This window comes from Agelaius phoeniceus, chromosome 18, assembly GCF_051311805.1.
Source record: "Agelaius phoeniceus isolate bAgePho1 chromosome 18, bAgePho1.hap1, whole genome shotgun sequence".
Lineage (NCBI taxonomy): Eukaryota > Metazoa > Chordata > Aves > Passeriformes > Icteridae > Agelaius > Agelaius phoeniceus.
Window position 1 is genome coordinate 2,088,086 of NC_135282.1, and position 14,058 is coordinate 2,102,143.

At 54.7% G+C, this 14,058-nt stretch overlaps 1 protein-coding gene across 11 annotated transcripts in view; it reads left to right on the plus strand.

Moving 5' to 3' along the window:
- Nucleotides 1–13,824, plus strand: part of NCOR2 (nuclear receptor corepressor 2) — a 228,250-nt gene extending 214,426 nt beyond the window's left edge. For all 11 annotated transcript variants that reach the window (XM_077188048.1, XM_077188054.1, XM_077188053.1 and 8 more), the window contains 12 exons: nt 372–512; nt 616–778; nt 1,301–1,734; nt 3,138–3,281; nt 3,381–3,523; nt 3,838–4,031; nt 5,495–5,641; nt 5,924–6,069; nt 7,363–7,416; nt 9,368–9,595; nt 11,214–11,393; nt 11,507–13,824. In XM_077188048.1, coding sequence (XP_077044163.1) covers nt 372–512; nt 616–778; nt 1,301–1,734; nt 3,138–3,281; nt 3,381–3,523; nt 3,838–4,031; nt 5,495–5,641; nt 5,924–6,069; nt 7,363–7,416; nt 9,368–9,595; nt 11,214–11,393; nt 11,507–11,682 — 2,150 coding nt within the window. In that variant the 3' untranslated portion in view covers nt 11,683–13,824. The remainder of the gene's footprint in view (nt 1–371; nt 513–615; nt 779–1,300; nt 1,735–3,137; nt 3,282–3,380; nt 3,524–3,837; nt 4,032–5,494; nt 5,642–5,923; nt 6,070–7,362; nt 7,417–9,367; nt 9,596–11,213; nt 11,394–11,506) is intronic.
- Nucleotides 13,825–14,058: the final 234 nt, after the last annotated feature.

The window sequence follows — 14,058 nt, forward strand, 5'->3', positions numbered from 1 at the left end:
CTCATAACCAATCCAAGGCCATGGGCTCAGCATGCCAGGACAGACTGGGAGACCCCAAATTAATTCTCACTCAGGGACTGACTCCCTCTCTCTCTTCCTGCTTGTTGAGGGCTTCCTTGCTTTTCCTCCTTCTTCCCCAAAGAAAACAGTTCTGTGGAAGGTCATACCCTGGAGACAGCACCAGGACAGCTATTCCATGATTTGTCTGGGTTTTGTCGCACTGGTTGCCCTCGTCTGTCCTGCTCCAGGTGACCTTGGATGGAGCCATTCCTTATCTGCTCTGCATACACAGCGATGTGAAGAGCAGGCAGCATTCCCAGGGAGAATTGCTGTGTCTGCAGCCCTCTCACTGCCTCTTGGTTGGGTTTCAGGAGGGCCCACGCACATGACCAAACAGTCAGGATCGTCGGTGTCCGAACGGGAACGGGAGCGGGAGCGGGAACGAGAGAGGGAGCGTGAAAAATCCATCCTAGCCTCCACCACAGTGGAGCATGCACCCATCTGGAGACCAGGTAGGCTGGGGGGGAGTCCATCCTCCACCCTGGGACCTGTGCTGGGTGGTAGGGTTAGGGCTGTTGGACAGAGAGCTAAATCCCTTCCTTGTGCTCTCCCCAGGTACGGAGCAGCCCAGCAGCCGTTCGTCCTCCCACTCTCACAGCCACCAGCACTCTCCCGTGTCACCCCGCACCCACGAGACCATCCAGCAGCGCCCCAGCGTGCTCCACAACACCGGCATGAAGATCATTTCCTCGGAGACCCCCACCCCTTCCGTCCTACGGTACGTGCCCCCCACCATGGTTTCCAGTGCTTGCCTGCACCAGCACTTAATTAATGAGCACCTCTGAGAGGAAGGACTGGGAGTTGTTTTCCCTTCAGTCTCAGTGGGAGCGGGATTGAGGCTTTCAGGGAAGTTGTGGTGGGGAGAGGCACATTTTGGTGCCCCAAGTCTTTTCCTTTTCCTGCTGCCAGGAGAAAACGTAGGAGTGTACCTGTGCCCAAATATGGGTATTACTCCTCTTGCTGAAGATTGCCTGGTGGTGGAGTTATCAAGGTCTCTGGGACTTGTCCATGGGTTTTATGTTCTCCAGTCAATGCATGCATTCAGGCCCAATACCCTGTGGCCAGTTACTGTGGAGGCTCCATCCAATCCTTCCTCACTGGCCCTGCATGGCCCAGCCATATGCTCAGCAGGCCTGGAAGGAGCTCAACCAGGCAAAGCTGAACACTGAGGCTCTGGTAACAGCATTCCCTTTCTCCACGTGCTTCTCTCACCTTGGCCTTGCCTTCATTTTCCTTGCAGATCCTCCTCCACCACTACCACGTCACCGATCCGCTCTGCCGCCTTCCCCTCGGCCTCCAGCCTGCGCTCCTCGCTCAGCGCGGCCGACGGCTACGCAGCCCCCCTGGACCCAGCCATCCTGCAGAAAGAGTCCTCAAGGGGGAGGGAAGCCAAGGCAGAGCGAGCCCAGACTGACAACAACGTCTACACCTCAAAGCTGCCCAGCGGGGCCAACCTGGAGCAGTCGCCTTCGCCCATTAAAGCCATGGAGTCGAGACCTTTGCCCGCCTCCGGACCTGGCTCCTCTCATCACTATGGCAGAGGACAGGGGAAAAGCCAGCAGCACCACCACCCTCTGGACCAGCAGCATGCAGCCTCGGGCTCCGAGCAGCACAGTAGAGAAAAGAGTCAGAGTAAACGCTTCTCCATGCAGGAGCAGGAGCTCCGAGCACTCGGTAAGAGCACCATGACAGCGGCCAACTTCATAGATGTGATTATCATGCACCAAATGCCTTGTGATAAGGGCCAGCGAGAAAGAGGCTCGCTGAGTAACCACCCCACTAGTGATGATCAGAAATTGAAGGGCAGAGGTGAGAGACCTGTGGCCTGACACCCATTTTATTTCATTACTTCTTATTTTCAGTTGCACATTTGGATATTGACTCCATCAGCTCCCCAAGTGTGCTTGTCCCTCTGCTTCCTGGCCATTGTGTTATTCCAGACTTTTTTATTTTTGCTCGTTTTAAGGATCTTCCCTTCTTCCACCCTCTTTTAGTTTTTCCAGTTGCCAAGTCCTGTTTTGCAAATGTTGTCCAGTTCCTGGTATTGCTTTTTACAGACAATAGCCATTTGCTAATTTTGATTTCCCCATCCTTAGAAATTCCCAGGCAGTCTGTAAAGAACAGTTGTGGGTAATAAATCAAAGGAGCAAAGTGGAGAACTGGGATTGTGAGCGTGACAAGGCTGCTGGCCATCAGACAAGCACTTCCCTGCTCATGAGCTGCAGGGTCTCTGAGGGCTTTGTGGGTCTCAGCTTGGATGGGGTCTTTGTGTTCAGGGTGACCTCACTCAGGGTACTGGTACTGGATGCTGCCCAAGGTGGGCGCCGTGGCTGTCGTGGGATCACTCAGCCAACCATGCTCAGCAGCCATTTCCAGAGCAGACCACTGGAACCACCTAAGAGGAATCTTGTGTAAGAGAGAAAAGCACTAGGATTAGTTATTCCAGTAGAAAGTGCAGGGAGGGGGATGGATTTCAAGGTCTGGGTCATTCTTGATGGGACCAACCTTCAACCAGAACACTCATCCAAGCTCCCACTAGCATGCAGAAGCAACAAGCAGCCTTTGGGGAGGTTGGTGGGACCCCATCTTTAAGTTGCAGCAGCTGCCTTGGCCATCAGCACTGGGAGTTCCTGTCCCACATCCCATCCCACCCCTCGGTCATGTCTGGTCCTGGCACCTTCTAGCAGTGTGTTCCAGGACTGTGGATGCATTGGAGACCTCTTGTGCAGCCTCCTCCACTCTCTCTGGGTATCGCTGTCTCTCTGGGCATAGTGTGGGGGTTTCAGTGGGTGGAGAAAATGGGGGAACAAACTGTGAACCTGCAGAGGTTGGATTTGGTCCCTGGATCTCATGCTGTCACCAAGAGCTGCTGAGTGTCCAGTTCTGCAGGAATGAGACATCACCTCTTCACAGCAGCCATCACCACATCTGGACACCAGAGGTGGCCCTGCCAGGTCTTCCCTCATCTCTTTTTCCCACACTTTGCTGAACATGTGACTCTACCCACAAGCAGTGGTGCAACAGAGCTAGGGAAAAGCTAAGTGAGCTCCTGGTTTTAACTCCCTTCATTTCTTCAGGCTTTCATGGAGGCTACAGCCCCGAGCGGATGGAGGCAGTGAGTCCGGTGAGCTCGCCCAGCCTGTCCCATGAGAAAGGAGCCAAGCTGCTGCAGGACACAGAGAAGGGCCATGGGGAGCATGACCTGAGGCAGAAGCAGCAAGGTGAGAACAGGGGCTGGCTGTGCTCCAGTGCTAGGATGGCATTTGGAGAAGGGGACACAGATGTCATCTCATTCCTGCTCTCTCCTTGGTGCCCCCCAGGCTCGCTGAAGGCCTCGGCTCCTGAATCCGCTCACCTGCAGCACCTGCGGCAGCCCGACGGCCCCCAGTGCCAGCCCCTGCAGTCCAGCCAGAGCATCAAGGGCATGAACCAGCGCGTGGTCACGCTGGCCCAGCACATCAGTGTAACTAACTAACCTCATCCACCCCATCCCCTTCCTGCTGGGGCTCCAGGGGGAGGGAGGAGCTCAGTGAAACATGTCTGGTGGGGATGTGGGAGTGACACTGGAGACCTCAGCTCCTCTAGCTGGGGGCTGGAGAGCAGGGGGCATCACGAGTGTTCAGCCCAGGTATTTGTGTCCCCAAGAAGCCCAACAACCTGTTGCAGACAGGAGGCAGAAGTTCCATTTGCGGGGACAAATCAGCCTCTTTCCCCCCTGCTCACCCTCAGGACAGAGGTTGAAGCCAGCCCCGTTTCTGACCGTGGTTTCTCCTGCAGGAGGTGATCACGCAGGACTACACGCGGCACCACCCGCAGCAGCTGAACTCGCACCTGCAGGCGCCGCTGTACTCGTTCCCCGGGGCCGCGTGCCCGGTGCTGGACCTGCGCCGCACGCCCAGCGAGGCCTTCCTGCAGCAGCAGGAGCACAGCACGGCCTCACGCATCTCCCCGCAGGGAGAAGGGGGGAAAAGGTGAGCCCAGGGGCTGGCACGGGTGGGCGTGGGCCAGCCTGAGCTCACACGGACCCAGGGAGCGCAGGGGAAGTCGGGTGGGTGCCCTTGGCTGCCTGGCACAGCCATGAGGGGTTGCACAGGGCAGATTGGAGTTTGGCTTTGCTCTCCCAGGCTTGGTGCTGTGGGGATTTCCTGCTTACCCAGCCCAGCTCCTTTCTCATCTGGGCATCTCTCCCCTGGGGTGGTGCCTCTTGCCATCCCTGTTGTCCTAGAGGTGATCTTTAGATTCCATGCATAATTCTCTTCCCAATCTGGCCGGTGTCACAGGATGGTTTAGGTGGGAAGGGATCTCTTGAGATCACCCAGCAGTGCTCTCCTGAGCAGGTTACCCTGGTTCCTGGCTGCTTGGGTTCAGAATATCTCCACTGTTGCAGACAGCAGCTCTCTGGCCAACCTGTTCCCAGCATTTCAGCACTTCGACAGGAAAAAAGAGCTTCCTTGTGTTGGGATGGAATTTTATGTGTTTTGTTTGTGCCTGTTGCCTCCTGTCCTGTCACTGTTCTCAGTCCCTGACCACAGATGATTCCAAAAAACCTGAAGCAACATGTTTTCCATTGGTTCAAAGTTAATTTTATCTTCATCTTTCAAAGTGAATCAGCAGTTTATTAGACACAGGTGCCCTGACAACTGGCATTGTTCATTTCAGGCACCACCTGTATATGTATTAAAGTCACTTTCAAATCCCCTTGCTGCTACAAGGCAGGTCTGATTGCTGTTGTATGGAATTAAAAATGGGTCTTTCTTCCCACCCAAACACCCACCCAGATGTATCCAGGAATGAGTGGTGCTTTGTCAGTAAATGGGATTGTTCTTCCCAGCTCTGCATGGTCCTGGACTTGGCTTTACAACATGAAGGAAAAAAGCCCAGCCCTGACCACCCAGTGATGAAAAAACTGGGGAAAAAAGAGAAACCACAGAAAGAACAAAGATGTGAATTCCCAGAACTGGCTGTGAGGAATCCCTCGCAGACTGGAGCTTGGCTGTCTCCCAGCTCTGGCCACAGGCAGGCATCAGGGGCCAGTAGTGATCCTCCCCAAGCTGCCCCAGCTCCAGGCCCCTCCTGCAGCCACCCAGCTCCTGTGTGGCCCTGACAAGGAGAATGGGAGGTGGCAGGTTCTGCCTCTGCTGTGTTCACAAATAGAATCAAAAGCAGTGTCTCCAAAAGGTTACTGTCACAGCCCTCCACAGGCATCCATCCATGTGTCCCTGCCATGAGCAGGTCCCTCCTGTGCTGGGGTGGCTCAGCTGTCCCACTTTGGGGGGTTCAGTCCCAGGGCTTGGCTCAGCCCAGCTCTCCCTGCCCAAACCCCGCTGTCCCTGTGGCCCGTGCTGCAGGAATCCTTTCCCCTCCCAATCCCGAGGTGCTGCACAGGGACAGGGGCTGTCACAGTGCACTGATGGCGTGTCCCCTTGCTGCCCAGGTCCCCGGAGCAGGCCAAGGCAGCAGCAGGGGGGCCGGACAGCTGCATCGAGCCCGTGTCCCCACCCGACGGCGCGGGAGAGGCTGAGCACGCCAAGAGCGCCCCGTACCCCGTCCTGTTCCGCGAGGGAGAGCCCATGGACCAGAGGTACGGCCCGGGGGCAGCTGGGGAGGGGGGATGGCCCCACACATGGCCTGGCCAGGCTGCTTTCCTTGCTGCCCAAAGCTGTGTCCCAGGGGCTGTATTTGTCACGGCTGTTCAGTACCATGGGGTGCATTTATCCTTGGGACAGGGAGAGAGGTTGGAGGTGCTGAGTATCCCAGGAGCTCCCAGCCTGATCCTGAGAGTCACACTGGGGGGAGAAGCTCTTTAGGTAGGACTTTGTGCAGTGGACGTTGCAGAGGTTTCCAATGGTCTTTTTCTCTGCAGGATGGGGTCCAAGTCCCCAGGAAACAACACTCAGCGTCCAGCTTTCTTCAGCAAGCTGACTGAAAGCAACTCTGCCATGGTAAAGTCCAAGAAGCAGGAGATCATCAAGAAGCTCAGCACGACCAACAAAAACGAGACGGAGTACAGTAAGAACCTGTGGGGAATGCAGGGGAGGAAAAGCCTCGAGGACACATGAAGCACAGGAGATTTGGGAATGGGTGCTGCTGTGTTAAAGGGCTGGGAGCTCCCAGACAGCTCTGTCTGCATTGAAGAGTCAGACTCAATGGTCCTTGTGGGTCTCTTGGAGCTCAGATTATTCTGTGATTCTCTGAACTACAAGGTCCAAATGTTTCCTAGAATGCTCTGTTCTGGTGCCAGCAGTGACTGTGTGTATCTGGGGGGGGCAGTGGGAGACTTCCCAGCTCTGTCTCCGTGCTCTGAGGCTGTCAATCCCACCCACACCAGATAACCTCAGTAGGAAGGAAATAATGAGCTGAGCATGGAGGACACTTAAGAGCAATTGATATTTTAATGACTGGCCAGCCAAGCTGAATCCTTCCTCCTTGAGATGCATCTCCCCCCAACCTTACTTTAAGCCCTACATCAATATTGGTGCAGCTCTGTAAAACTAACCAGGCTGGCTCAGATTAGAAATTCAGCCCGTTCGTTCATTAACCGCTAATAGAGTAGATAGGATCATAATTTAATTTAGCCCAGCATTATCCAGTCAATACTAATTCAATTTGAATCCATCTTACAACAGCTGCATCGGATAAGAGGGACCAAGCTGTCTCGTCTCCTGGATGATGTTACCATGAGTCAACAGTATTGTTATGCCCCTTTGGGGACGTGTGGCTGAACCCCCTGACCTTCCACACTTTCCCTTATCAAGAGAAAATATATAGAAATTGGATACGCCTCTTATTTGATGAGAATTTCTGTTATTCTAAGGAAAGCAATATCCAAGTCAAACAGCTCAGCTAAGAGGGAAAATATTGATTTAACATTTCTTTTCCTCCTCCTTGCCCTCTCCACTGCCCAGACCTGCTCCATGGATAGGGGGCATTGAGCCTTTGAAAATCCCATGGGCAGGAGAGAGGGTTTGGCTCCTTGGAGTTTGTAATCCCAAGGGCAGGAGGCAGGAAGGGAGGGTGGCCAGCACTGAGCACAAAGACATTGCCCTGGCTTGCAGGGCTCTGCTGTTTTGCCCTTTCCCACCTGGTGAAGGTGCCCACTGTGGATCTCCCAAAGGCACTGGGAGTTATTCCTGGTCCCAGTCAGCACCCACAGTCCCACCCCAGTGCCTGGGGGAGCTGGGCTGCTGTCCAGAGTGCTGTGCAGGGATGGGAGTCTTGTCATGGCTGCCATGGCAGGTCCTCCCAGCCACTAACCTGCACGTGCTGCTCTCCATGCTGAAGGGCTTCTTTGTTTTTCTCCAGATGTGGGGCAGCCTGGGACAGAGATTTTCAACATGCCAGCGATTACTGGAGCAGGTAACTCCCCACATACCTGTACCTCGTTTCCCACAGGGCTTACAGCTATGGAGAGCAGGAGGCTCAGTAGATTTAAGCATCTCCTTTGTTCTGTTTTCCCTTAAAACCAAGTGTAACAGTTGCTGGGATGCAGAAGCCTCGGGACACACCATAACTCCCTGCAGCTGGGTTGGAGAAAGGGCAGTGTAATTCCTTGGAAAGCCTGGCAGAGTTTGAGGTTAAAGGTCAAGCAAGGGTTGGGCATCTGATGCCATCAGAGGGTTAAACCATCTTACCAAGGTGGACCTCACGCCTGGAGAGAGCACCCAGCTCTTGGTGGGACCTTGTGGCAAAGGGGAGTGTGAGGGTGGGCAGTGGGGTCTGTCACTTTGGGCTGGGCAGGATGCAGGAGCCAGTTACAAAAGCAAACTGGGGCAAGAGCAGCACCCTGTGCTGGGCAAAGTGGTGATGTTGAGGACCAAAAGGGACATGAGGGGTGCTGGGGCAGGAGGAGGTGTCTCCTGGGAGTTGGAGGAGTGCTCAGGCCCAGCACCAGCCCAGGGGGAATGACAGTGGGAAACTGTCACCCTGTTGCCACCTGCAACATGTCCGGGTGCACTCACGGATGGAGTGAATCCCCGCTGAGGAATACTAATTGCTACTTAATTGATTAAGAATTAATGCTCTCCTACAGCAGGAATGCCTTCAGGTTGTTAGTTTTAAGTAGGAGAACAGCAGGTTTCCCACAGCCAAGGGCAGGAGGTGCTGTGGGCAGGGGTTTGGTGCTGTGGGAGGGCCAGTGGTATAGGACTGCTTGCCAGGGGAAATGAGTGTGGGAGAAGAAGTGAGCTGGCATCAGCCTTTGGGATGAGCAGGTGCAGCCAGGTGGGAACTGAAGGGACCTGGCAGACAAGATTTGAGAATCAGTTTAGGCTAGAGGGGACCAGCAAAGACCCTGCCTGTTCTTACAGCAAGACAAATATTCAGACCAGGTTTCCGGGAACCTGGGATCTGTCCCTTTCCAAGCAGAGGGGCAGGGATCCCAGAGCAAACACCCCAGGATGGGCTCAGCTGGGGGCCTGGCAGTTTCGTGTCTGTATTTTGCCCTTGCTTGTTCCCTGTAAGCGCCACCCCGGGAATGGCGGTGGCGCGGCCGAGCCTCTGGTCCCTGTGCGGTGCTGCTCCATAACTGCATGGCTTGAGACTCACCCCACACCTCGCCTCTGCATCCTGTCCCACAGCCCGGGGGGCGCTGGGCCCCAGGGAACCCGGCCTGGGAGAGAGGGGGGCGGGGGCAGGGGGCTTGCAGAGAGCTGGAGGAGGGACAGCAGGACGCTCCCCTCTCCCCATGTAGCCCAGCCCACACCCGCAGCTCTGGGGGCTGCCTGCATCCTGTCACCACCCCAGGGCCAAATCCACGCACATCTTTCTCATCAAGTGTTTTTATGGGGTACCCCTTCTTCCTTCCCTGATTTCCTTTATGGGAAACCGCCCCGGCCTCCAAATTCCTGGCACACTGACTTTTGTTATGCGTGCATAGGGACCCCACATCCAAATTACTTTCCTCCTGCCCCCATGCCGAGCCTGGCTGGGTTGGGATCACAGCCCCTGCTCCTTGGAGATGCTCCCTGGGGCTCAGTGACAAACCCTTGTCCCAGCCCCTGGCCCCGGGGAACCTTCCCAAAGCCCAGATCCCAGAGTGAGTCCCATCCGTCCCACGCCAGCCCCCGCCGAGCCCCGGGGCGGGATGGAGCGGGAGGAGGAGGAGGAGGAGGAGGAGGACGGGTGCATCGCAGTGCTTTAAAGAACAAGATGACAAAGTTTGTTGCTTTGCGAGAATGTGCTGACTGTTTGTTTCTTCCCTTCTCCCTTGTCTCCTTTCTCCCCCTTTCCCCGTCCCCCCCATCTTTCTTCTCATTTGGCTCCCCCCCATCTCCCGACCCCTCTCTCCTCCCTCTCCCGTATCTCCCAGGGCTAATCAGTTGTAGGAGCCAGTCGGTCCAAGAGAATTCCAGTACCAACATGGGGTTGGAGGCAATAATTAGGAAAGCCCTAATGGGTAAATATGACGAGCAGTGGGAAGAGCGCTCACCTCTCAGTGCCAATGCTTTTAACTCTCTGAATGCCAGTGCAAGCCTGCCCGCTGCTATGCCCATAACTCCTGCTGATGGACGAAACGAGGACGTGCGCTCCTTGCCAGGTCTGCAGCCCTCTCCACCTTCACTCTCTCTGTGTTATTAATTCTCAGCCCTTTTATCTCCCCTTTTACGGGGGGATTTATTCCTCCCCTCCCCATTTTTGTTCATTTTGGTTTTCTTCTCTTCCCTTCCCTGCCCCAGCTTTGAGCTTTGTGGATCTGCTGATTAATCCTGTTTGATGTTAATTTAATAGTCTCCAAAGGTGCTGTTGCTTTCTCTAAACCACTGACTTGCTCCTTTCCCTATTTGTTGGTTTTTAATATCTCCTTTTCCTATATTTTTTTTACACAATGGAGAAGTTTATGGGGGTGGAACTCCCCCACACCCAAAAAATCAAAAAGGCATAAACTTAAATAGCAAGCCCCAACTGTCTTTAAGCCCCGAGTGGGATCACTGCTGCCAAAAGAGGGGAAGGTGCTGAGAAGGGCTGGTGTAAAGGACACAGGGCAGGGTAGCATTTTCCACCTCACTCCAGTCTCTGGGGGTGTCAGGGCAGAATCCAACCTGGGATGGGGGTATGGGATCTGGGAGTGCCTGGACCAAGAGGGAGATTGTAAGGGAGCTAAAAGTGATGCCTGAGGTATGATAAGAGAGGAGAGCTGGAGATGAGCTGCCCCATAGGCCCTGGTGGGGCTTGCAGAGCCCCATGGCAGGGTCTGCTCAGCTTTGGGGAGACTTGAGCAGAGATGAGAGGGTGGCTGCACAAATCCCCCCTTAAGAAAGGGAGGGAGGAGAGGGACCAGGGATGGATGGGGGAAGCATTTGTCCCCCACACACAAGGGCAGAGTGCTTCATGCACAGAGCATGACACCACTGCCAGGGATCAGCCTCGGGAATCCAGGCACAGAGCCCCTGGCCCAGGAGTAGATCCTGGGTGCACACGTGCACCTTCCTCCAGGTCAGCTCACACCTCTCTGGGTCAGCTAACACCAGGCACTCTAAAGCTTTTTGCAGAAAAGCTTTTCTGGCTCCTGCATGAAACCAGCAGCTTCTTCCAGCTGTGCCTCCCCATGCCTGCTGGATGGCAGGGTGGGATGCAGAGCCCATCCATCCCTCCCCCTTGGGGAGCTTCCCTAAGGGAGCTGAGCTCACCTGCCCCACAGAGCCCCTTTGGCTTCAAACCTTTTAAAAACTAAACATCCCCAGGGATTCTGCTGTAAGGAGGGATGAAAGACCATCCTGGCCATGCAGACCATGAGAACGGGGAGTGTGCTCAGGGCTCTGGCACCCCGCAGTTCTGGGCGGTTCTGTGTGTGTGGGGCAGCACACGGAGCCGTTCGTGAGCCGCGTTTGTGGGCTGAGCCACGAGCCAGCTCCGGGAGCAGATCCTGCAGGGAAACGGCCAAAGCCACTCGGCCTCTCCTGCCCCACGTCCCTCCACGGGACACTCGGTGGCATCAACCCACAAAGTGGAGCAGCCCAGGAGGGAGCAGAACCCTCCTCCACCCGCCCCACCGCCATTCCCCGCCGTGCTGCCGTCGGCCCGGGGTGAGCTTTCCTCCTGCCACGAGCCATTTTTGCAAAGCTCCTAAAAGGGAAGCGCTGGGAACCCGCACCCCTTCCCCAAGCCCTGAGTGCTGTCACGAGGAGCCGGGTGACAGCGGGTGCCTCTCTTTGCAGGAGGAGGGGGGAAGCCAAAGATCGCTGCCAGACCCAACAGCCGCAAGGCCAAGTCTCCAGCTCCGGGTCTGTCCTCGGGCGAGCGGCCGCCCTCGGTGTCCTCGGTGCACTCGGAGGGCGACTGCAACCGCAGGACTCCCCTCACCAACCGCGTCTGGGAGGACAGGCCGTCATCCGCAGGTAGGGCAGGAGGGGACGGTCCCCGAAGCGGCCGTGCCACCCTGGGGAGGCTGCAGGGAGCGGGGACACGGCCACCCCCGATGCTGACTCTGCTCCCTCCTCCATCCGTGCAGGTTCGACGCCGTTCCCCTACAACCCGCTGACCATGCGGCTCCCCAGCGGGGTGGTGACGGCAGCGCCCAGCGCCCCGCTGCCACAGGGCACCCCCGGCAGCCAGCACCACGCCTGGGACGAGGAGCCCAAGCCCCTGCTCTGCTCCCAGTACGAAACCCTTTCGGACAGTGAATGAGAGGAGCCAGGGGCAGGGAGACGGCGACCAAACCCGGGGCACGGGGAGCGAGCGGGACACCCGGGGCGAGCGCCCACACCCCGGCCCCGCCGGCTCTCACGAGCGAAGATGCAGGAGCAGAGCTGTTTCATTTTTCCCTCTTCTTTTTTTTTTCTTTTTTTTTTTATCCCTTCCCTCCCAACCAGCCAAATCGGTGGGGATGATGGTTTTGGTTTGTTTTTTTTTTTTCTTTCTTTTTTTTTTTTTTAATTTTGTTTGGGTTATTTTTTTTTTTCTTTCTCAACATCTGGAAATTTCTGCATCCTCTTCGGTCTGATAAAGAAAAGAAAAAAGCCTTAACGAGACAAAACCCAAGGAACCCATCTTCGATCTTGGCAGCCGTGCTGGGCGGTGTCCCCCGTGCTCCAGAGGGACCGAGAGCGGCCGTGTGTCCGTCCCGGGGCCGCTGGGACGCTCTGCCGGCCCCGTCCCACGGGGGCTGCGGGATGTTCTGCGGAGCTGGCAGCGGGCAGGGGATGCTCCCCCGGACCCGGCCATGGGGATGTGCCTCAGAATTGCAAAACCTTGAGCGGGTTAAAGAAAAGATTTTAAAAAAACCACAAAAAGACGGTTGAGAAGTGAAACAGGACGGAGCGCCCCGGGTCGGTTCCCTGGCTGATCCGAGGGCTGGTGCCCGGCATTCCCGTGTCACAGGACGGATCAGCCCCGCCACGACACACTTGGAACATGGCTGGGAGGAGCGGGCAGGGGAGGGAGAGAAGAGCTGTTTCTTAAAAAAAAAAACCCACAAAAAATCCTGGTCCCTTCGATGGAAGCAATCCCGGGTCCCTCGGAGCAGGCAGGGACGTCCCGGGCTGGCTCACGCGCTGCCCACCGAGGGCTCGGTTGCTTTAAGTGCATTGTTTTCTGAATGGTGAGAAAAGGCAATTGTAAATTGTATTGGTCTACAGGGTATATTTTTGATACCTTCAGTGAATTATGTCAATATTTTACGCAAGGAAGGACTTAAACAAAACACAGTATTACATGCTGTAAAAGAGGTTCTGTTCTTACATGGAGGCTTTGATGCATTTGTCCATTGTATGGAAGGGTTTAAAAAAAAAGAAGGTAACAATGATCCATCAAAGTTATCTGGGAGTCAGGAGAATGTATGTACTTAGTTTAAAAAAAAAACCAAACAAAAATCTTGCCATGGTTGCAGGGCCCCCCGTTACACACACCTTTGCTGGTTGTAGACATTGATTCTCCAGAGCCCTCCAAGCTGGCCAGGGCAGGGGCAGAGTGGGCAGGAGGCCAGCGTGGCAGGGAGTTCACAGGAAACTTTAAAAAAAAACAAAAAAAAAGGAAAAAAAGTTAAAAAAAAGTTTTTATTGTATTTTTGTGATACACACGAATGCTCTACTTTACATTATTTTTTTCATTCCATGATGTTGGCTCATATCTGCAGTTACATGGTTAAAGAACAAAAATATTAGACTTTTTTTCATTCACTTCTGCTTTCTCGCTCTGGGGGGAAAAACAAATGGCAAAAAAAAGAAAAAAAAAATAAAATGTAATAAATGCTTTGCATTCTATACGCTAGAGGAGCCCCAGGCCAGCCCAGCCCCGCAGCCTCCGGCAGCCCCGCGGGCTCAGGCGCCCTCACCTTCCCCACGGATCTTTCTTTTCCCCCTGCAACGTTCCCAGGTTGATTCTGATTTCAAAGCAAGAGAATGATGGTGTTTGTTGTTTGTTTGGGGTTTGTTTTGTTTGTTTTTTTTTCCTGTTGGGTTTTATTTTTTTGTTTTGTTTTTTTACAATGTACAGGTTTTTAAATGTTCATCAATGTTTGTGTCTTTTCCGTTGTGCTTTTATTTTTTTTTTTTTTTTTAAGAAAAAAATCCGAGACAATGCACAAGCGATGTGGAAAGTTTTTGCGTTCCCAGGTTATTGCTGCTGGTGTCTCTGTGGCTCTGAGCTGTACAAACTCACAGAGCTGATGTCTGGGCAAAACGCTATTAAAATGTTGCAGATTCTGCTGGGAAAAAAAAAGAATTATCCAAATCTGACCCATCTTCAAAGCCGCCTCCTTAGCTGATTCGGAAAAAATAGCGGAAAAAACCCCAACCACAACAAAGAATAAAGTTCCCACTTGGCACAGTAGCAATACTGTGTGCTGCTTGGTGTCTGCAGATGTCAGGAAGGCGCTGTGAGCGGATGGATGGTGGCTGCAGAGCTGGCAGTGCCACCAGACCCTGCCAGTGACCCGGCGAGGGCTGAGCCCGGCCAGAGGGAGGGCACTGGAGCTGCTGCCTCGGGGTCCCACCAGGGGTAGGTAGCACAGCACGCCAGGGCTGCAGGTGCTGCGGTGGCATTCGGGTCTCTCACCCCGTGGGC